We start from the raw sequence: 23,801 nt of genomic DNA on the forward strand, positions 1-23,801 counted from the left end.
GAACAGATTTCAGGGAGTTCCCTATATCTCTAATCTACACAAAAGGTTTACATGCCATTTAATCCTGTAAAGATATTCTACATTGCCCCCGTGAATGCTGTATTCCGCAGATGACTGCATTTAGCTTCTAAGTAGTTCAAGTAAGTGATTAAGAGGATTAACCTCCCCTTCCATAAAACCTACGTGCTTGCTCTTCCAGCACCAACATTTCCATTGGCTTAAACAAAACTCTTAGTTCGCAAAAGAATTTACCTAAACAAGTTCCCATGCACCCCAACACCCCATTCAAATGACCCTTCACTCAGTACTGTTTTCGGTAAGATCACAGAGGACAAGCACAAGTGTAACCTTGCAAGGGCCAGCACACCGATTAACGACCTGTTAAATGCACACCCCGTCACACGGAACTCTGCCCAAGTTGAACCCATGCGCCACGTCCCAGCACCAGTTTATACATTCCACATATCAAAAGGATAACTCTGTTTCTGGGCCAGCATTATTACATTTATTTATATCCTGCCTATTCCCCATGATTGGGAGTCCAGGTGGCTCGGCCGTGTCACTCAGACCTAAAGACAGAAGACAGCATGACTGAATGTTTCTTCCCAAGCCAACCCCTGTCCCAGCCTGGAGAAAACAGGACACCAGCTGCACCCTGAACTCCACTCATCAACGCACCAGATTCATACATACAAACCTCAATTTTCCCCAAAGGTGTCCACTTCCCACCGGCAGCTTAAGGCACACGCTCCAGAATCCAGATTCCATGGTGCTGAGTGTATAGCAGGTTCTAAACCCAGGAATTTTGCTCAGTATTCTATTCTGCTACAGAAAGATTAGTATAGAGCAACCGGAACAAGTGATTCCAAAGCAAAACAAACCCAGAAATGAGCACCAATTCTCATTTCTGGAATGGTCAAGTCAGTGTTGCTCATGGAAAGGAAGCCACGTTGCAAAAACCAGTTTTGCTGCTCGTTTCCAAACCTTTCTGAAACCCATGATTTTGGCCACCTGTGCTGCCCCTGATCCTGGGAGATTCCGGGCAAAATAGATTGCCTCCTTACAGGGAACCATTTCTGAAGCCCTTGTTGAGCTTTGAAAGCTGCAAGCGATGAGGGCAGAGATGTGCTAGCTGGCTTCTCCTCCTCCGCCCTTTCCTTGCAGCCTTCATGCACTGCAGGCGAAGAGGCTCCCTGCATGTGTCAGAAAACCGGTTCCAAGTTGCAAGGGGAGCCAACCTGCAGAGAAGAGGCCTCACTGCACTGCAGGGCTTTGCTCTCAGCACACGGAGGTGGATAACATGCCCCCGCTCCCTTCTCCTCTCAACATGGTACGGCAACTAGCGGGGCTTCCGCTGCCATGAAACCACCTGAGAGAGCGGGGATCCAACAGCTCACTCCCAGGTCCCATGGGGCACTGCCTGCCCAGGACAAACCAAGCACATGCCCTGAACCCTGCACGGAGTTAGATCGGCCGCGAAGCTCGGCAAAATGCCTTTGCAGAAACTGGGCTGCCGATACCGATCTTGTTGCTGCAAAGCCCAGCTGCAAACCCCTGTGCCAGGTGCGTGGCGGATGGGCACAGGGAAGACAGCAGCAGCGGTTGCCATGAAGGTGCAGGCACGGCTGCTCCAATGGAAGGAGGGAAATAAAATAACAGTTTTAAGGGGCTGAATCCCCCACAGATTCTGGGCTCGTCCGAGAACTGCCATGCCTTAAAGCAGGATGGGTTGGTCTCCTGTTTAAACATTTTTTCTTAATTTTGTGAGCTCCTTGGAAAATTATTGTACCAAAGGATGGGGTACAATCCCATCGATTAGAAGAAGTAAGACTGACAGTTCAGCAACTTTCCATGGGCTAATGCAAACAAACAAAAGAAATGTTTGCTGATCGTTGGGCCTCTTGGTCTTGACATTAACCTTCACTAACCTTCCAATTTCTGGTTTTCCTTTTCCATCCGAAGTAGCAGTATTTGCTGATGGATTGCTTTCCTCCACAGACTCTGCAGCTCTTCTGAGTTCTTTTTCTCCCCAGTCCTGTCTTGGGCATCATCGTTTTGTAATATGGAAACAAGCGGGTCTTCATCGAAAGATGGCGCAAGGGGAGACAAGGGTAACAATTCGTTTCCATCCCCTCCATCTGCAAAGGACGGTAGGTTAGCCACAGATTCTCTGCACATGGTCCGCTAGAAGAACCTACTGCCACCATCACTGCCAGGGACTTATTAAATAAATCCAACTAAGTGCCCAAGTGCATGTAACCACAGATGCTCCGTGGTGACCTCTGTCCCATTTCTCTTTAGTCCAATGGCAAACTGCAGACTGTAAGCTCCTTGGGGCAGAGCATGAAACCTTTTCACACTGCGATCTTGCACTCCATGGCATGAGCTCATCGAAATAAAGTCAAGGGGACAAATGCACAGGCGTTACAGGCATGACTGTGCCCTCATCCGAAGAGGACAGAACAGTTCTTGGCCAATTTCTTAGACTGATCGTAGTGTTCTGCTCTGGATTTTATCTCATCCAATACCGCTTCTTCATGCAAGAGTAAGCGCAAGCTTTAAGACTTCTGGCATTGACAATTTGATCTACCATAAGGACAAGCAACACATTCTGGCAATTTGCTCCACCAGTTGCATTCAGTTTTGAATATAATGGGTGCTAATGAGGGATCTTTAATCTTCTGTAGTGCTCTGAAAATACTTATCCAATCAGAAATGCAAAAGGACATTTATAATCCACCAGTTTTGTTCTGGAAAGTGAGGGACCAAGATTTTATATTACCTAATGTGCCATCAATGGGCTTTAAAATATGCATATTGAAAAGATACTGGCTCATTTGAAACATTTCTTTCTGGTCCATAGCCTCCTTTGAATAAATATCTCCCAGCTACTAATTGCAAAATTCAATTAGTGCATCCAAAGCTACTATTACCTCACTGGCCTGACAGTAACATACCTTTTAATACGATGATGGGAACCAGCAGAAGTAAAGCATGGAGTTCTTGTAACCTCCGAAAAGGGAGCAAACCAAATCCTCCCTCATTTATATTTCAGCAACTTTTACTAATAAGAGATTTGTTACTGACTGCAAGCATTTAGTCTGCAATTACTGAGCAAGGCTGCCAAGGCTGGAACATTCTGGAGTGCTCTCATTCAGAGCATTGCCATAAGTCTGAGATGAGCAGCTGGCAGAAAGAACAGCAGCAAGCAAGCATTTAACTCGCTCTGTTTGTCTGCTGCAGAATTAATTCAAGAAACAGCAGAAGGCAGACTTCTTTAAGAACCAAAACCAAAAGAACTCAAGACCTATTCAAGCAGGTATTCTCACCACCTCAGCACCCCGCCCGCTGCCGTTCCAGATCTGCTCCTGTGTCTCTCCACTAACACTTCCTCAGCCGTTACTTCCAGGCAGGGAACTGCTAAGGGCAACAGCACTATTTTTAGAAAACCTTATTTAATTCATTTAAAGGTAGCCAGTAAATCACGTACTTCCCTCGGACGTGGATGGTAACCTCCAGCATCCAGTAAAAACGATGTGGCAATGTTAACACATGTATACGGACCAAACAAGCTTACACCGTGCAGATCATGCCCATGACTTTAAAAAAAAGAATCCTACTCTTGAAAATAGAAAATCAAAGGACAATGTATCGCTTGCTCTCCCCGAGGCACTCGGACCTTGAAACTGCATTGCTGAGGGGGATTTCTTCATGGGCGATGCGACCCGGAGGAAGATCTTCTGACGCCAGGAGATCCGGCGGGGCGTAAGAGTGATTCCACCAGCATTTAGTGAGTCATTGCTGCACACAGAGGAGGTCCTTTTTCTTCTCTCCCCATCACTGCATGAGAAAATGTAAAAAACCAAGTCATCAAGAAGCAGCATGGCTTGAAGCCCCCGAATGACCCATGCAAAACCAGCAAACATGCCTTTTCCGTTGCTCCCAGACTGTGTAAGAATCATACATCAGGGCTTCCCAATGTTCCCATGAGCTCACTTGGCCGGTGCATTACCCCTAGTCGAGCCCTTGGTGTAGCATTTTCACCCCTCCACTGCTCCCTGCCATGCATGCTCACGTACATTGTAGCTAGAACTCGCTCAACCGTGTTTTCATCAAGCAATTCGAAGTCCCACGCAACCGTTCTGGAATCACTAAAGCCAAACACTGCGTCAAAGAAGGAACCAGATGCACTAGAATCTTCCTTGCCCAAATCAAGACACTGCTCCGTATCTGTTGTGTCTCCCCATGTCTATAGGCTTGGATTTAAACCTGGAATGCTGCGAATCTCAGCTTCTAGTGACCTGAAGATTCATGATCCCTTCAGGGCTTTTGGATAGAGGAGGAAGCATTGTACACATCAAAACGGGGTTCAGAATCGAATATTAAGTTCAAGATCTATTAAGTCTCTCTTTCCTAATTACACCAACATTCCAGGAGGCATTTGTGTGCAGGAAAGCGACTGGAGCATCCAACGGTTACTTCTGCAGAGGCACGTTTTGTTCCACGCTTTTGCAGCTGTGATTTCCAAAGGTTTTCTGTAGATTAGTGGATGCAATGTAAAGCCAACATGGGGCGACCACAAAGGTGGTCAGAGTGGCTGTTGGAAGAAACCTTTCCTTCTTTTACTTGTGATCTTTTTGACTCTAAACTGACACAAGGGAAATGCACCGAGGAGGAAAATGCGCAAGAATAATTCACTGCACCCTAGCTCTCACTGACAATCGCGAAGACCTATTTAAAGTGAAGTATTTTTCTACAACCTCTGCAGAAAACCTGCAAAAATGTAGGGATGCTGAAAACTGTGATCCGATGCATCTGAAAGGCACCAAGCTGGGGAAGGCGAATGGGCCCAGGGCTTCACTGTATTTACCATCCTTATGCCCCGGCCAGTAACAACCATGCTTGGTGTTATACGATAATGCAATTTTTGGCCTTGAGGAATCTGTATGGAATGCCAGGGGGTGTCAACTGGAGGAAGATGCAAAATGGTGGCGGAAGGATTGGAGCCCACTACAGAATCCATCTCGTGAACCCTACAGTGGCATAGCATGGTAGTACAATATATGGTTCTACATATATTATTGCAGGTCGATTATTGGAGAGGGCGAATGGATGGGCACTGGAACACAGCTAGCCTTCTTCAAGCAACTTGCTGATCTGCTCAAATTATCCTGTGATCTGTCAGAACCCAACTTACAGTCTGTCTGTGCCTGCTGTTACAGGGTAAGCTTTGCAAAGGTTAAGCCCCAGTCCTGAAGCACTTCCAGAGAAGGGATGCCTGCAGAGGGTCAGGTCCTTAGTGCTAGCAATCAGAAGCATTGTGCAGATGCTATTTTCTCCTCCTCTCCCTGAATGTCCTAGCCCTCCCTGAATTTCCTAGCCCTAACCTTGTGCATGTTCTAGAAGAACCATACGTGAGAGCTTTAAATTCCCAGACAGTCCAGGGCACTGGGCACATTCTTGTGTATCTCAACAACACTCGCTGGCACATTGCACTGAAGCAAGGAATGTTACTTGCACAGAAAGCCATTCTGGCTAATGGGCGGATTAGAAATTTAATAAATAAATGTCTCCATCATATTCACACAGGGAAGGAATGAAAGAAGGGCCTCAGCATTTGTCCTATGCACCAGCAAAGATGAAATATTTTTTTTCTGCAACTCAAAAGGGTCTATTATGAATTTCCTTTATAACCCTTGTACACTTTTACTGAATTAGTTAAAACCAACAGAATTCTTTAAATTATAGTATTAAACTATCAATAGAACTGCCAGTATTTGAAAGCAATTCATACATCAACCAAAATTAAACTGGAGCACTATACCTAATAATAGTAAATAATGTATACAAACAAGCAACCTGCTTAACATACACAGAACTACAAATACGGAAGTAGAACGGGTGAGCTAGAAAAAAAGGCAGACACCTGTGGTGCAAACCTCAAACTTTCTCAGAATGTCTTGTATTGATGCAGCAAATGGGGTACATTTATTTTGCAGTTTAACATTTTAGTTCTAAGGATGGGAGGGGAGTAAATCTTTGTAAGTTAAGAAATGCTTAATGGGACAAGGTAAACACAGCTGATCCATGCTAGAGGGATCAGCAGTAGCAGAGGCAGGGGAAGGGCTTCTATTAGCTTCTCCATTAGACTGTGGTCTGTCCAGCAAACACAAACAAACCCAACTGCCAGCAATCAAGTTGCCACCTTTGCGCTGTTCTCATTTAAACTCAAAAAGACCTTTTTACACTCTCGGTTGTAGCACTGGCCCTATTTTGCTGTAACCTTTTCTTTATAACTTTGACTGTTTTATTTTATAATTTTCATTATCTCATTGTTTTATCATTACTGTTTCATGGTATTTATGGCACTTTTATGTTATGATTCATGGTCTCAACAATAAACTCACTTTACTTACTTTCTTACAAATAACACTGCCTTGAAAGTTGGGTGCTTCTTGTCTTGTTTTCTTAACAGTACATCAGCAGAAGTCCCAGCATCCTTGATTCAAGCCAATGCCGCAGTCTCTAGCGCGTCAGTTACAGAACCAGGAAAACAGCTATAAATCCTTTGCAATGCTAAACTTCTCTGTAACCACATGGCAACTTTTTCTTAGAACTGAAGCAGCGCACAGAGGTAAGAAAGCAAACCTGCAGTGAGCTGCCTCGGACATTTTAACTTGTCGCTGATACACTGCACAACAGCCCAAAAGCAATTCTCAAAATTCTTCACCTACCTGCAGTGGCAGAAACCTATTTTCCCTTGTTAGGTGCTTGGCTGGACCGTATCTCTACCATGGACAAACTTCCTTCTTCAAGTTGCATTGGCTTAACACAGAGTTTCTCCAAAGACAGCCATGCTCCTCCTAAGCGGCAAGAATTCCCCCCACGAATCACTACATCTTCACAACATCCTCTCAGGATGGTCTCCTGAAATGACTCTCCATCTTTTATGTGTATCCATGCCCTGCTCCTGGAGTTTAATCCACAATTTACAACTGACTCAAAAGTAGCTGTTTCTTGTTGCTGCCCATGGAGAAAATGTGCATTCTCTTACTGTAAAATTCACTTTCACTTCTCATTTCCTTTGAAGGGCCACAAAGGAACTAGCGAACACACCTCTTAGTCTGTACTTTTTGAAATTAGCTGGCCAACCCAAACACTCAAGGAACAGAGAAAGGGGACAGCTCAGATTTTTGCTCAACTTTATCTTACCAACCAGTTTCACAACTGAACTGAAAATATTTCTGATGCGGCACAGTTCCTATCAATGTGAATTCTCTGACTGGCTGATTCTGATGCTCTGTACCTCTTTGCAAAGCTCTAACCCCAGTAAGGTCACCCAGTGGGTTAAGCATATTTCTGCTTAACCTAAAACCACAAGAAGAAAAAGTAATTCATAATGTAATTCCTTTTGCTCAGGGAGAATTTCACTGTTGCACACTAGATGAAATGCATCATGACATCAGGGTGCCCAGCAGCAACAGCAACACAGAAGTCGCTTGCAGATGAAGCAAATGCTTCCGTCCAGCCACAGTACCATGCTCTCTGTTTTCCACGCATCTGATAATCATTTGAACCATGCAGTGCATGCAGTGACCCCGTGTAGTGACCACGAAGAGAGGCCAAGTTCAGGGGCTTAGAAACAAGGATCAGCCAAGGACCACAGAACTGCTGTCTGAGCAGCCCTTTCGAACAAAAAATCCAGCACCAGCTTGCCAGTTGTGGCGGAGGGTCATGAGATGCCACAGGCAAGAAGGGTGGCAGCAAAACGCAGGGTCGGATCCTCCTTATGGGAATCTGTGTGCATAAACTCTGCGAAGCTCAGGTGCTTCTCAATGAAATCCTACAAAATCTGACCTTGCTCAGCTTTGGAAGACTAGTAACATCTTGTTCAGACTCCTTTTGAATGTTGGGTGGTCTAGCTGGGTCCGAGGCAGCTCAGACTGGCATGATGCATCTCAGTTTTGCCTACATTGCCATACCAAACGATAATCCATTCAGTTAGAATGATTTAAAAGATCAGGAACCAAACGCGTGTACATGATGGCAGCCAAAGAGTTCCAAAACTCTTAAACGTAGTGCACCCTAGTTGCTCGCTGCTTCTGACATCGCTGGACAACCCTCCGCCCATCCCGTCGGAACCTATGAAGTGGTGTTTCCCTCTTCCGGCTGCCAATTCTTCTAAGCCATTAAGAATGCTCTGGGCAAGCCAACACGGACCAGGAGCTTTTGAACTCTACAGGACAGATACTAGGCTGCCTGTCTCCTCACAAGCTCGAGCAGAACTTCAGACATACTCCCACATCTTCAAAACCAGTGCTTCACGAGTGCTGGATTGGGCTGTGGGCCTCCAGTGACAGCGTAATAAAAATCCCTAGCAAACTAGAAGCGAGACAGAAGAACCATGAAGGATGCATCTGCCTCAAAGGGGCGGGGAGTGAATAGCAGAAGGGCCTTTTCAGTGGTGGCTTCCCATCTCTGGAATGTGCTCCTCAGGTAAACCCGGCGCCATCTACATTATCTTTCCTACGCCAGTCAAAACTTTTTTTTTCCACTAGATATTTGAAAATTAACACTTGGCAAATTCTGTGTATTTATATTTTAATATCGTATTGCTGCTGCTGTATTACAGAGCAACTTTTTTCAATGAATTTATTGCTAGTTGTATTTTTTAGTGTTTTTAGTGTTTCTGTGTTTTATCTGGGTATTTCATTGTTGTATGTGGGGTTTTTATGTTTGTAACCCACCCAGAGAGCCCTTTGGGCTATTGGGGCAGTATGTAAATACGATAAATACATGAAGGAAGGAAGGCCAGCCCAAATTTCATGCAACCACATTTCCCAAACCATTCCAATACGCTGCAATGGTAAAATAACGTTGGGACACCCACAGATGCTCCTGGAATGCACTGCGTTACTTCAGAAGGCTTTGTTCAGCTGTGCCAAAAATGTCTTTTAAAAATTGCCTTGCAGTTCTTAGGAAAGGGAAGTGCTTCGGCGCAAGAGCTTCTGGCCGAATAATCACCCCGCTAACAGCGAGTGGAGAGTAATTCACACTTACTAAGAAAGACCAACCAGAATGAGCAATGGTTGTGGGTGCAACATGGCTGCATGTCCCTCAACACACCACTGATGGATGCCTTGGAAATACAAACATCTGGATTGCCACACAGGCGTCGGATAAGGTCTCCCCACCTTTCCCAACCTGTTGCTTTTCAGATGCACAGAACTACAACTCTCATCACGCCTGGCCTTTAGGTCATATCAGCTGGGGATGATGGGCACTGTAGTCCATCCCATCTGGCAGTCGCTGGATTGAGGAAGGCAGCCCCACAACATGCTTCGCAGATCCCAGGGAGCCATCATCGTAAGCCGAGGTGGTGCAGCTCACGGGCCAAAGTTCAAAGCATTTCTAAAAAACCATGCTGATGTTAGTCACACTGGAGCAACCACAGCACGCCTGCCATTCAGTGCGCTATAACGAAGCTAATTAGTAGGTGTTCACTAAGCTCATCAACATTGCCACATTTTATACACACACACACACACAAATCTCCCCAAAATTCTAGCGAAGAACAGCTGGGTATTTTCCCTGAACTTAATATTCAGTCTGCTTTTTTGTTTTTTGCACATTTTTGTTAATCTGCTAGGCTCTCAAGTTTGCCGTGGTCTTACAACAGGGCAAATTTTCCTGTTAAAGTGCTCTGATCATCTCCATCTCCTCCAATCAACCGTACGGCAATTCTGTGAGGCAGACCACCAGCAGCATGCCCACTTCACAACCTGGAGACTTGGTTTGCCCTTGGCCAAGGCCAACCCAAGGGGACCTCCCCATCTAAGAACCACTCGATTATACTGGTTGGAGAGGCAAATCCAAGTTTTATAGGACCATTAAAAAACAACAACCCTATTTTCAAGGCTAGCACCATCGTGAGCTTTAGAGAAGAGACCCAGGACCACGAGAATGGCAATGTTGATATACGGAGATGTAATTCTGGCTTCAGAAATGCAAACAGTGCTGCGGAAAAGCAAGTTCAAGCAGCATTTCCCCAGAATGCTCTGTTCAGGGATGCTCGGGAACGATCAGATCGGAAGCGGCAGCAAGTACAAACAGTTCCTCTCGCAAGCCAGCGGCAGGGGTGCACACCACACGGGCCAGGCAAAACCAGTCCTCTCACCTCTCGGGGAGCTCGTTCTCGGATTGAGGAGATGGCTTTCCTGAGCTCTGGTAAAAGCTTTTCAGGAAAGATGGGGCAGAAAAGGAAGAAGGGAGGCTGGACGGCATGGACGATTCACTCTCACTGTGAGTGCGTCGGGAGGTGGTCGGCCTGACAGCAGGCAACAAGAGAAAGCGCAGAACGTAAGTTTCAGTGTAACCACTTTTGAAGCAACCCCAGACTCACCCTGCTAGAGGCTGCCTTAAGTCCTGAACAGCAATGGACATTATCACCAAAACACTGCCTGCATCACACGCTGCAGAATCCTAAGACAACAGGCCTGCCTTTGAATGCAACCAAACAGGTGTAGAACCTTTCCCTGTATTTCCTGCTCTGTGGTGGACTGGGATCTAAGGAAAACCATGGTCCCCGGTATGCTGTGGACCAAAGCAGACGGTGCAAAATGAAGGACTTCCGTGGCATTATGCTCGTCCATCTCGGACTGCAATGTTCCCCCGAAATTAGCCACGCCTGGACATCGCAGCATTCCAGCACACATCTGCTCTGATACATGTCATGAAGGTGCAAGGGAACGCTGCATGCCATTCTGGGTGGCCACTGCAAGCTGATGACAGAGTAACCCCATTACTACCCTTGAAGTGTCCAAGTAATTAATCAGAAAGACCCTGGAGGATTGCCAGTGTCGGATTTTTAAGCGTGTTTTTCAAACAGTAAAGTTAATAGAGTCATTAACTTTAATCCGATTAGTCCACTGACCCCCTCATCCTGCCCTCCCACCAGGTTTCTGGAATGGGTCTGCTTCCAAAGAAAGATAACACCCCTTCTACAGATTTCTGCATCTATGTGCGTGGTGGGGGTCTAATAAAGGAATAAAACTAAGGCTTGGGGCTTGTTCCTTTATACTTACAGACTATGGAATGAAGACGTAGGTCAAAATTAAATTGTTCCAGGGATGGACTTGCAAGGAAAAGCTCTCAAGCAAACCATGCCACCTTAAGCACGTAAGAAAAAAGTCATCCCAAACACTTCAAGATTGATAAATAGGTAATAGGTGAACAGATCTGGGTTTAAAATTTGGTTATGCCAAAAACGTCTGAGAAGCTAAGTAAGTTTACCAGACAAGTGATCCACCAAACTTTTAAACACTTCTACCAGGAGCACTTAGTGGAAAAAGACATTAAGTATCATTAGAATTACTTCAGGCTTGTAAAACCTGAGGCTGGTCATTCCCCTTTTGGCTAGCAAACATTTCTGAGTTGGTCATTTTGAGTCTGCACATGAGCATAAAAACAACATATGACCCTGTTGCGGCAGTAAGTTGCTTTCCTGACCAGGAAACCCGCTGACTAAGCAAGTCAGCAGCTCTGCAGCGACAGACAAACAAATGCAGTCAGCAAGTCTAACACAATTATTGTTGCTGCGAAGTGGGAATCATGATTACAATTTGAGAAAACAAAAACGCCCAAAAGGAAAAGGGCAGGCATTAAATTTATCTGTAAAAACACCAAGGTCACTTTTCTGACAAGCACCCAACTGATTTCCCCTTCTGCAGAACAGAGTATGAAGAGGAATCCAGCTCTGCGGAGGCCCCGCAGCTAGTACTTGACTTAGACATGAGTAAATCTCCGGTTCCCGGCTGTTAGCAGGAGACTTTCTGCCGGGGATAATTTACTGCCTGCCATTTGGGAAGGGGCTCCTACCCAGAGCTGCAGCCATCTCCTTCCCCTGCATGGAGTTGTCCCAGTCACAAGCAAGACTGTCAGCAGAGGGGGCCCCTGCATCTTCAGGCACAAACAAGGAAGACCCCCCCCCCCTTGACTTTGCAAGATCCGTGCTGGAGCTGATGGAAGTACTCCATTGCACGGTGCATAGTTAATCTGTGGAATTCGCTGCCGCAGGAAGCTGGGATGGCCTCCCATTTCGATGGCTTTAAAAGGGAACTGGACAGTTTCATGGAGGAGCGGACTAGCTGTGGCTGCTAGCCTTGTTGGCTAAGCGCAGCCTCGAGTAGCAGAGGCACTATGCAGACACACCGGTTGCCCAGGGGCTGGGGAAGCACAGAGGACTGCGGTAGCCCTCCTGCTCGAGGGAGCCTCTGGGCAGCTAGGGTGCCACTGCGTGAATGGGCTGCTGGGCTGGGTGGGCCACTGGGGCGATCCAGCGTGGCTCTCCTTATGCTCTCTGGATGAACGTGTCGCTCTGCAGAATGCTCGGCCACCAAGATTTCTGGTACTGGTGTTACCACCCCTTCAGTAGGGACGGCCACTAAAATTGAACAAGCTGTTCTGCCCATCACTTCAACCGAGGGCGGGGGGGAACCCCAACCAAAGCTGATTAGTATATTAAGAGCTCAAGGATATACAGACCCTCCGTCCCCTAGAAATAAGGGAAACTAGATCTGAGTTGGAGAGGTTCTGAAATGGTTCGTTCTAGCCACTCTCCACTGATTGTGGGTGAATTAAGTAGTGATTTGGGGTAAGCCATTCAGCTTCCTCCATAAATTTGTTACAGCACTTGCAATGAATGCAACCGACCCCTGCAGCTGCATTTAGGAGGTCTCATTGTACCTACACACCCTGCAAAATCCCCCCGGAATATAACCCAACTATGCAGATGCACGTACGAGGAAGAAGATGCTGGAATTTCAAAGACAAGAGCAACAGCTTTGCATTACACACTTATTTCCAAGCGAGTTTATTAAAAGAGCTACATGATAGCTACAAGTGACCAGATTTCTAGTTGTGAAACACTGAGAGGCACTAACAGTGCAATCCATGTCTGTCTGCAGTAACCTCAACTGGTTACTTATTCCCAGCTATGTTTGCATAAAATTGCAGCCTGAAGGACCAAAATTTAACTGCCATAGCACAGGAATTTTCAACTTCTTAAAGCACCACATGGCAGATTCTGCCAAGGACAAACATGCCTTGGCGGCATCGGAAACGACCAGGACATGCTGTGTGTTTTTACACGACATGAGGCAACCAGTGCAGAATTCGGCAGCCAGAATGTCGGCAGGGCTGCAGGTTTGGAACCTCACTGGCAATCCACTTGCTTTGGAGCCCAATTCAGAGTGCCTATAATTACCTTCAAAGACCTAAATGGGTTGGGACCAAGGGGTTTTAGGACCATCGGATCCCGTATTATCCTTCCCTTGCCCCACACCTTCTTGTGTCCCACTGTATAGCTGACAAGAATGCAGAATGAGGCCCTTGCAGTTACATCAGAGAAATCCCATCACTGGCTTTGTAAGATTTCCCATTCTCAGGGCGCCTTTAGCAAGTTCTCCCTGCCCCTCACCCTAGCTGGGGTGGGGTATGAACTGTACCAGCACTAATGCTGCTCTGGTTTATGTGTTGCTTAAGAGCCTCATGGTTTAATGCTTGATTTTAATTTGATTATCTTTTACTGATTGACAGAGCTTCTCAGAAAAAAACGTTTTTATTCTCTGTCACTTTGCATCAGAAAAGCTGTCTGTACATGTTAATATAAATGAAGCCATTGCACTATCAAAACAGCAAATGCCCTTTATATTTAAATAAATAAGCCTTGCGACTTCATGAGGCCAACTGCTCTTGTGTGTCTCCCATTCTCTTCAGCAGGGTTTGAGGAGGAAACTGACCAAGCTGTGCCCAAAGAACTATTCTTCGAATCAATACACTATAGTGGCTTTCTAGCTTACAGATGTAATCTATCAATATTATATGTACTTAAAGTTGCTTAAAATCTTTCATAGCCACCCCATAAAAGTGACATGAGAAACCCAAAATGAAACAAAAACACACATCCATGGGTCAAAGATTTGGGTATGCAGCAAACAAGAACTTAAAGCTACAATCCTATGCATACTTACAGGTGAAGAAGTCCAGATAAAGACACCGATGCTTACTTCAGAGTAAAGCATGCTTAGGATTATGCTATAAATACTCAAGTTAGTCTCCAATCGCCTACAGAGAGGAAAAGCACCCGAGGAACTGTGCTGACTCACTTCTTGACCTCGAATTCCAGGATATGGGCCACCTCTATGGACCATCAGGAAAGGAAAGGTGACTACACGACCCACCCTGCCCAGTCCTCCAAGGCCACTCACCTGTTCTGCTCCACAGAGTTCTGCCTCAGGAGGGGGGAGCGGACGCTCTGGGACCTCCCATCTTGGAAACTGAGCTTCTTCTTGGAGCTGCTGGGTGGGTGGCTGAAAGTGTGCGCACGTCGTCTGAACTGGGGCGAGTTGGACTCCTCTTCAGGGAAGGGCTTCCAAATGGAGGATATGGGAGAAGAAGGGGGTGTCGTGGGAGGAGACTCCCCGGAGGAACATTCCTGGAAGCAGGCAGTCACAGAGAGGATTGAGGGGCCTTCTTCTGCAGCCCCCCACTCCTAAGCACGGCAGAACGATCCCTGCCGTTAACCAAACCGTTTCTGATGCTGCTCCTTCTGGACCAGAAAGAAGCAGGCTTGCTGCGCCTGCGGGTGGCAAGCCATGCCAAGCAGGCTGGCGGACAGGTCGTGCCCTCTTACGGACAATACCTCCGAGACAAACAACAGCCCCTGAGCTGCACACAAAGCCAGCCGAACGCCACTGGACAGGCATTTTATTTTAGCATGCCTGGCGGGGAGGGAGGAGAAGGCAATTCAAGCCAGGGGCGCAGGCTCGCGTCCGAATTGCCTTCTTTGCTCATTTCCTGCAAAGATCTCGCACAGGGCTTCCTGTCCTGCCAAAGCAGCATCCTGGAAAAAGGGCTCTGCCAGGACAAGAGCAACAGGAAAATTAAGAGTCACAAGAAATGCTTTGCATCCGTGTTTCTTGCGGGGGAAATAATCCCAAGGGTGCACGTGGCTGAGAAACTATTTAAACAGGAAATAAATGCGAAGTGTATCGCATGCTAACAGGAAAGGATGGGTTTTAAATGCCAGGGCTTTAGAGCCTGCATGCCAACTGGGACAAACAAGGCTTCTCTTTTCCTCACATGTTCCTTAGTTCCCCAGAATATTTTTCATTCCAATTAACGAAAAACTACTCTGTTGTACTTAAATAGCAAGTCAGTTTTCTATCTTTCTTTCCTCTGGGACATTATCCCACAGAGTTTGAAGAAAATGTAGATGGACTAATTCCTTTAAAGGTGGGCTCATTCAAACTCTTTCACAGTTTGTTTGTTTTTGAAAGCAGCTTTGCAATTAAGGTCAACGACTTCCTAGCACCTCTGCCCACCACTAACTCAGCTGAACTGCATACCAGGGCCTGTGTCAGTCCCCACTTTCTTTCATACCAGCAAACTCTCTGAGCTTATACAAATTTGCTTACCTTGTTTGCCACAGGCAAAAACTGGGCAAGTGGCTACTAGTGCCTGATCCTGCTTCATCTTGGAAGCTAAGCAGGAGTGGGCCGGGTTGAAACCTGGATGGGTGACTTAAATTTAGTGGATTGCCCAGAGAGCTTTGGCCATGGGCAGTGCAGAAATGTAATCATCATCATCATCATCATCATCTCAGTGCAATTTATTAGTCTTGCATGCAAACACAGTCAGCAATTCATGACCAGACGTTTTATCAGGAATGTACTTCTTACTAAAAGAGTTTTTAAGAAAACAGAGGCACCTGACCATATATCCAGCTTAAATTCTTGAATCGTTTTTTAAAGCATGTTACCTACTTTGTCAGAAGCAAGGCTGCTGCATCTCTCAAAGCTGTCCATGCTCCCCAGACGGCCACGCATCCTGTTGGCTCCCTGGAGAACACAAACCGCTCCGTTATATCCTGCTTTCAGCAATGAATGTGCAGAAGTATAAGAAGAGCCTTGCTGGGTGTGGCCAGTGGTCTCCCTGGTCCAGCATTCTGTCTGCACAGTGGCCAATCAGCTGCCCACCGGAAATCCACAAGCAGGACACCAGGGCTACAGCATTCCCCCACCATGTTTATTTATTAGATTTATACCCCGCCTTTTTTCTTTTAAGTATTCAAAGCAGCTTACACCATTCTCCTCCTGCTGCTCTCACTCTTATCCCCACAACGGCCCTGGGCTGAGAGCCTGTGACTGGTCCAAAGTCACCCAGTTGGCTCCATGGCTGAGCAGGGATGAGAATCCAGATTGCCCGTTTCCCATCTAATACTGGACGCGGCGCACGGCCACCAGGACTAGTAGCCACTGGTAGCCTTACCCACAATGACTTTGTCAAATCCTCTTGTAAAGTTGTCCAAATTGATGGCTATACAGAGGAAGTGACTCTCAGAGTTTAGCTATGCAGTGTGTGAAGAAGGGCTTCCTTTTAGCAGTCCTAAATCTCCCACCTATGAGCTTTGTGGAACCCAGGTTCTAATATTACAGGAGAGCAAGAAAATTTTTCACCCTCTGCTTTCTCCACACCATGCATAATTTCAACACTTCTATTACATCTTCCCTTACTCACATTTTTCTAAGCTATTTTCTTTTGCGACCATTCTTCTTACGAGAGTTGCTCCAACCCCTTGATTGCTTTAAATGTCCTTCTTTGCTCTTTTTCCCAGCTTTACAATTCCCTTTCTAGGTGTGGTGTCCAGAACCATACACAGTCTTCTGACTAAGTCCACACAACAGATTTGTAGAGAAGACACATTATATTGGCAGTCTTATTTCACCTCACTTCATTTCCTAATTGTGCCTAACATGGAATTTGCCTTTTTCACAGCGGCTGCAGACCCTGTGAACCTTTCCATCACGCTGTCCACCACAACCCCAAGGCCCTTCTTCTCAACGTAGCTGCAAAACCCATCAGGTTATACCTGAAGTTGGCATTACTTTACTCTTGCTTACACTGAAGCACAACTGCCATTTTAATGTCCATTGTCCCAGTTAGGAGAAATCTTTCTGGAATGCCTTACAATCCCTTTTTGTTTTAATTATCCTCAATCATTTGGTGCCATCAATGACCTGGCCATTTTCAAAGTGGAGTTGAAACATTTCCCAGGTTAGCCATGGACTAACCCAAAATACCCCCACTGAAAATCGCAATCCTGTGCAAATCATCTCTTTTCTTTACTGAGTTCTACTGTATTCGTGTACAAAAAATATATGTCCAGTAAGTCTGGTGTATGGTCACCTCACAAATGCTGTTCCAACACAAAAAGGAGTTAAGCAAGGCTCCACTCCAGTTCGATTTCTATATCAACTCATTGGTCGACCAGTTGAATCACATCGATCTTCACCCCCAAAATCGCAGGGAGGCATAGAACTACACCGCTATATGCAGATGACGCAGCTATTATTTTGAGGACTCCAATTGGGCGCACAAGAGCACTGTGGAAGCTGACTGAATATTGCAAGGAAGAAGATCTGACAATCAATTACCAAAAAACAAAAATCATGACCTTTGCAAAAAGACCAAAAACTCGACCATGGAAGATAAATCAGCACACGATCGAGCAGGTTTCCCAGTTCAAAAATTTAGGTGCAGTCCTACAAGCGAATGGCTCCAGGAAGGCCCATGGCGAATATGTGGCATTAAACACCCAGAGAAGCTCGTCAGCCATAATGCAATTCATGAGACCTAAAGGTGGCCATTGCATCCCCCTACGAGCCCCACAACTATACCAAGCAAAAGTACATCTCAACTACTGTATGGATCTCAACTGGGGCCTTTCCCAAACACCCAAGTACTATAACGCGTCCAATCAAAATTTCTGAGGGCAATACCGGGTGTTCCCGGGGATTTCTCCAGTGCAAAGATAAGATTGGAGACCAGTCACATCCAAATTGAAGCTAGGATCTGGGAGGCCATTCTTGTGCACCGGCTCAGACTGGTATACTCACTACTTGGCCTTGCTCCACTAATCCTGCAAGACAACTTCAAATCCAACTGGATTAAATCAATTGAGCAGAAAATAGCCCTCCTGGGCCTCCCCCTGTGGACTGTACTAAATATGGGTTTTGAACAGGCAACCAAAACCATCAAGCAGCACATTGCAGATATGGAAAGACAAAGCTATCTCAACAGAGTCCCTGAATTCTATTTTAGGGAGGACTATAGACACATTGCAAGAGCTGCACTGTATCTCAAACAGGTGGAACTCCATAAACACAGAAGGGCTTTTTCCTCGGCCCGCCTTAACAGACTCCCCTCGGCAGTTTTGGAGGGAGGGTACAAAAAGATCCCCTGGGCAGAGCGCCTTTGCCCCCGTGGGATGGACCAGACAGAAACCCCAGAGCACGTCCTGCTGAGGTGCACGTTCTACAGGGATATTCGCACTGCTCTCATTTCCCCACTGATGAATCGCTTCCTGGGCCGTACGGAACAAGAATGTATTTATGTATATATTGCTGCCTGACACTAGCCCGACAATAACATACAGTGTCGCTAAATTCTTCGCAGCCGTGATGGGTGTCTGAAGGCAGATCCTGGGGGATTGTGGCTCTCCCTAGTTGGACAAGGACAAAGCCTGGGATTGTCACCGATTTAAGATGACTGATACTGTGTCAAAGTATTTATTAATCCGAGTGGGATTTTAATATATATAATGTTTTATGTATTTACTTTTTAAAATCCATGTATTTACTGAATGGAGCTGGTCTTTGACCGCAATAATGTTTATCTATCTATCTATCTATCTATCTATCTATCTATCTATCTGTTCAATAAGTCTGAAAGCAGAGCTTAGTTCACTGATTTCCTTGTTTTGTTTTCTACACTGCCCAATAACCAACGTTCTCTCGGTGCTGAACAACACGTAAAAAATACAATATGAAGTAAAACAGCAATAGCGACAGCATTAAATTACTTTAAAAAAATTAAAAGTGCATTTCAAGAATGAAAACCAGTTCATACAGCTAAAAAGAAACAGCTGGTAAAACGCAACGCAACCCCGTGTGCTGCTCACAGTTGGTAAATGCCTTGGCAAAAAGGGGGCTATAAAGACAGAACACGTGGTAGCAGGCAGACCTCAACAGAGCGTTCACCCCACATTTTAGGGGCTACCACAGGGCAGGCCCTGCTTTTTGTTGCCACCAGCACAGTCTCCCTTGAAAGTGGCACCGGCAGACAGGGCTGAGTGTGTAGGTACACCATGGCTGGAAGAAGTGACACATCAGGGATTCTGGCTCCGAGCCAGAATGAGGCTTGGAAGCACGCAGGCAGCCATACTGGTGGGCCAGAATGGGAGTTACATGTTTGGACCGTCTGTTCCCAGTGATTAGCCTGGTTGCCACATTTTGCACAAGCAGTGCTCTCTGAACTGCCTTCCAGCATCGCTGGAAGCTATGCTGGAGAAGACCAGAGCACGATTTACTAAAGCCAGGCTATCCCTGTACAGATGGGGGCATAACTGGGCCACCAGCCAAAGCTCGGAGGAGGACCCCATGCCACTCAGGACGAGAGGGCCTCAAATCACCAAGATGGATCACGGAGCATCCCCAAACCATGCGTCTGCGTCCTGATGACCATGCACTCCAAAACACCCACTCACCAGTTTCATGCAGATGCAGAATTGCATGGGGACCAGCCCAGCCCCTGAGGAACCCCACACTGAATGTCCACCAAGTACCATCTTCTGGAGCCAACTCTCCAAGCAGGAGCAGAATCGCTGCAATGCAGTTCTCCCCACTCCCAACTCAGGCAGTCACCCAAGAAGGGTATCATAGCTGCTGAAAGGGTCACACTCCTTCATCGCTCTTCTGACACAGGTCATCGTACCAGGAGACAAAAGCCATTTCTGTCCTAAAACCTGGCCTGAGCTCCAAAGTAAATGGATCTGGATAATCAGCTTCAACGACCTGCTCAGGGACTTTGCCCAGAACGTTGCCACCGGCTTAAAGCTCTCTGGGCCTTCTGAGTCCAGAGAGGGCTTCTTCTGAAAGGGCTTCTTCACCCCTGCTATTTTAAGGTGACACTGGACAAGTCCTTCTCATAAAGTTTCCTGGTAGAGGAAACTTCCTGTTCCCTCCCTGCTCATTTCAGAAGTCAAGAGGAGCAAGGATCCAGTACGGATGTGGCTGAACAAACCTGCCAGAGCACCTTGTCAGTGTCCTCAAGCTGAACCAACCGAAACTCCTCCAAGAAAATTAGACCAGGCTGTGTTCTGGGAATCTCGCCAGATTCAACTACTGCAAAATTGGAGGCTATGTCCTAGTGGCTGCAAGAGATGTTATCCTGGAAGTGCCAAGTAAGTATATTACAATGGGTCTCAGCCAGGTCTGAGATGACCTTGGGACCAGCATCCAACAGGCCCTGGATGACCCTAAAGAGTTGGACAACACACAGAAGATTAGATAGAGGCAGTAAGAAGTTGTTTCTTTGCTGTTTTCGCTACCCCTAAATATCTCCAGGCTCATGTGATGCATCTGCTGGTGAAAAGGGCAGCAAAAGGGAAAAAACTGCCCCCATGTTTCATCAGTTTCGGGATCCTAGTTCTGGAATTCACTACATCAGCACACGCGCAAGGGCAGGACCGTGCGGGCCAAATGCCCATTTCCTCCCCTCTCTCTCATACTTTACCCACTGTAAGACGTTTAATGAATAATAATTAATGGCCGAAACTGCTCTTAACAACGAGTGTCATTCAGTTTGCAAGGCCACTGTTTATTTCTCTTATGCTAAGGCCTGCTGAAGAACAAAATTCTTGAGTGAAGCAAATGAAGATCTGGAGAAATAAATAAAAGTTGGTTCAGAGGCTCAGAGTTTCGCTTCAGGGAAGCACCAAGGTTTCCTTTCAATGTTTGAAAAATGTGTTTACAGGTCTTACTGCATTGCTAGCCTATCAGGAACTGGCTCTGGCAGGCTTCCCAGACAAAAGGCAGATGCTACATTTCTGAGTTCTCGGGGGGGTGGGATTATAGGTTATATCTCTTCAGTCAACTGAAAACCAATTTTGTTGTCTGCCCCTCCCTTCTCCCCTTCCAATGCCGAGGAGCATTTGAGCTGTGTGATTGCAAGGAAGCTATATGGATATTGACACACATTACTATGGAGCCCTTGAATTATTTCTGGCTAGCCTTGTTTAATTAAATAAAATGCAATGGAATGATAAGAGTGTGTTTGGCATCAGGGAATGACACCCACCATTAGTCAAACCTGACACAGTTTTGAAAATCAAAATCCATCCTCAGCTTCCTTTAGGCCAGCTTGCCAACTGCTATTTAGTCTCTATAGTAAGGGAGAAGTAACTCATTTTCCCAAGTTGCTTAAGGTAGCAAACAGAATACAGATGCAAAACTTCAAGATCATCTCTTCCTCCTCTTCTTTGCACTTAAGCTCACAATGACATCAATTCCATTACTAAACTGAATTCACATACCTAATCAGAAGCAACAGAATTTCAGAAGGCATTGTCCTGGGTTAAGCAAAAGTGTCGCATATAACTTACATCACAGGGTGATTAATGGGTGAAACTACTAATGCTAAAATATGACCAAAAATTTTAAAGTAATAATGTGTGTTGCTACACCACTCTCCAAACTTGCTACATTTGTCATGAAGTTAAGACAATTCAAGTGCTTAAATAAAAACAAACAAACAAACAAATAAGCTCATTAATAAATCATCAGCTGGGATTCAAGATTAGTTCTCCTGAGATTGATGCAAAAAAGGCTGTTGACAGAATAGGCACCGACTCCTGGCTGATTTGCCACTGAAGAAGCTAACGAAAGATCTCAAATTCTTTATCTTAAAGAATTTCTTTATCTCAAATACTTATCATCATGGCACTACATCCCAAAGATCTGTCGTTACTGAGCAACCAATCTTACCCTAGCGAAGATGTTTTCTAGAGAGCTGGTTAAGGATTTCTTGGCCTTGTTTTTCAGAATGTCAAGCTTGAACCTTCCACTGCTGGCTGAATTTTCCGGAATGGTGTTGTTGGAAGCATTCTGCTGGAAGAAAGACGCCTTTTGATATCAGTATGACCAATGGTTTTGGCATCCAAAAATATTGCCAAGTGAACCACACTCATCTAAACAAGTAGGAAAGGTGTGTACTCACACTGCCCTTTGTGTGGGTTGCATTTGTTTGTTTTTAAGTAGTAGTAAATAGGGTTCCACATTATTTTCCCAGGCTAGCTATCCTCTACTCAAAATATGCAATTATGTGTATCAAGACACATTCATTAATGCACAACGTCATATCTAGTTTGGCTCTCAGAGACAGGGTTGTGATAAGAAATCCTTTAATTAAATTACCCTACAACTGACGAGATGGCCTGTAGCGGCAGACTATTCCGTTAACCTCAGCTCTCATTTGAAATAATAACTGCCTACTGTCTAAATAATGACATAAAATTATTATGATGCACTTACACAAATTCTAGTTGAAAACATCAATATTTTTATAGAAGGAATGCAGAATTCAATTAATTTAACCAAATAGAGAAAAACAAGTTAAAGGATGTTTTGGTCCTCCTCTTGGATTCTATGCCCATAAATTCACTGCTATTAAGTAACACTAAAGCTATCTTCTGAATTTTATCCACTTTTGTCTGCAGAACCAGGGCTGGATGATTTTTTATTTTTATTTTTTTTTTTTTTTTGCATTTGTGATGCTACTTCAGCATTGCACTGAATAGATGTTTTAACCACTTAGGCTGCAGGTGTGCAGGTGCCAGGTGTCAGACCTGTTAAGGGAATGATTCAGAGGGCAGAGAGCGGCATATCCATACCCTCAGCAGTTACTCCGTCATTATGAAATGCCTCCCGTGGGACACTCAGTTGGCCCCCTTTTCACCTAATTCCAGAGGTAAATGCACTTCCATTTGCCACTGTGAGGGCCTCCAGATCAGCTGAGACTTGGCCTTTTAGATCGTGTTACCACACTATTTTTCTTACCATTCGTATTTTTAACTGAACACATGCCATGATGACTTCGATCAAATGGCAGGTTATTAAGCAAGTAAAAACAGGCTTCTATTTCCTGTGAGATTTCTCAGTTGGCCAAGCATCTACCAACTTCAATCCAAGAGGATCTTTTCTCGAATCCATAGTACATAGCGAATGCTAGCTTTACTATTTTGTCAGCAAATATTATTTTGCTTGCAGAAGGGTAACAACTGTCTAGAAAAACTGTTCCGCTGGCCCGATCATCAAATGCCCTATTTCAGCGCAACTTACATCCAGCTAAGTACACTTAGAATTGCTGTATTAAATATTAAGCAAGGAGCAAAATGCTCATCTGAAGTTCTGCACACATTCTCCTGGGAAGTCTTCCTGCATTGCTACACAACACACAGGACAGAAGTTTTACCATTGGAGCATCTCCAATATGCATGTGTGTCTTCTGTTTAGCTTCACACAATTGTCGCAGATGTAAGATCACAAGTTCATTTTCTTCCTGGTCACTCACAGGTTTCATTTTCTGTAAAGCAGGAAATCAGCAAGGTATTTTGGAGAGTATGACGCCTGTAATATGTCTCGTCTTGGATTTTTACATAGCGACAGGCCATTCACTCCTTGGTGGCCTTAGAAAATGCATTCCCCCCCCCCACAATTTAACAATGGCGCTGTGCATTTGGGAATGGCTATATAATAAAGTTTCCTTTTCAAAGCCAGTCTGCCCGAGGCAGCTTACAGCATGCAAAGAATACAATCAGCACACATTAATAAAATATCAAATAAACTGTTATAAATAACGAATTACAATAACATGGTGCTTCAGTTTTGGGTTGGGGAGGTGGG

General features: G+C 45.4%; 1 protein-coding gene across 5 annotated transcripts in view; it reads right to left on the minus strand.

Moving 5' to 3' along the window:
* TBC1D4 (TBC1 domain family member 4) overlaps positions 1-23,801 on the minus strand; it is a 110,420-nt gene that overhangs the window by 25,737 nt on the left and 60,882 nt on the right. For 2 of the 5 annotated variants that reach the window (XM_044437877.1, XM_044437881.1), the window contains exons 7-13: positions 23,371-23,481; positions 21,885-22,007; positions 15,825-15,899; positions 14,268-14,494; positions 10,178-10,327; positions 3,680-3,840; positions 1,929-2,138 (exon numbers count right to left, since the gene is read on the minus strand). In XM_044437877.1, coding sequence (XP_044293812.1) covers positions 1,929-2,138; positions 3,680-3,840; positions 10,178-10,327; positions 14,268-14,494; positions 15,825-15,899; positions 21,885-22,007; positions 23,371-23,481 — 1,057 coding nt within the window. The remainder of the gene's footprint in view (positions 1-1,928; positions 2,139-3,679; positions 3,841-10,177; positions 10,328-14,267; positions 14,495-15,824; positions 15,900-21,884; positions 22,008-23,370; positions 23,482-23,801) is intronic. The other 3 variants (XM_044437878.1, XM_044437880.1, XM_044437879.1) reach the window with 3 other exon arrangements.

The sequence above is a fragment of the Varanus komodoensis genome, unplaced genomic scaffold, assembly GCF_004798865.1.
Source record: "Varanus komodoensis strain SLA01 unplaced genomic scaffold, ASM479886v1 scaffold31, whole genome shotgun sequence".
Classification (NCBI taxonomy): domain Eukaryota; kingdom Metazoa; phylum Chordata; class Lepidosauria; order Squamata; family Varanidae; genus Varanus; species Varanus komodoensis.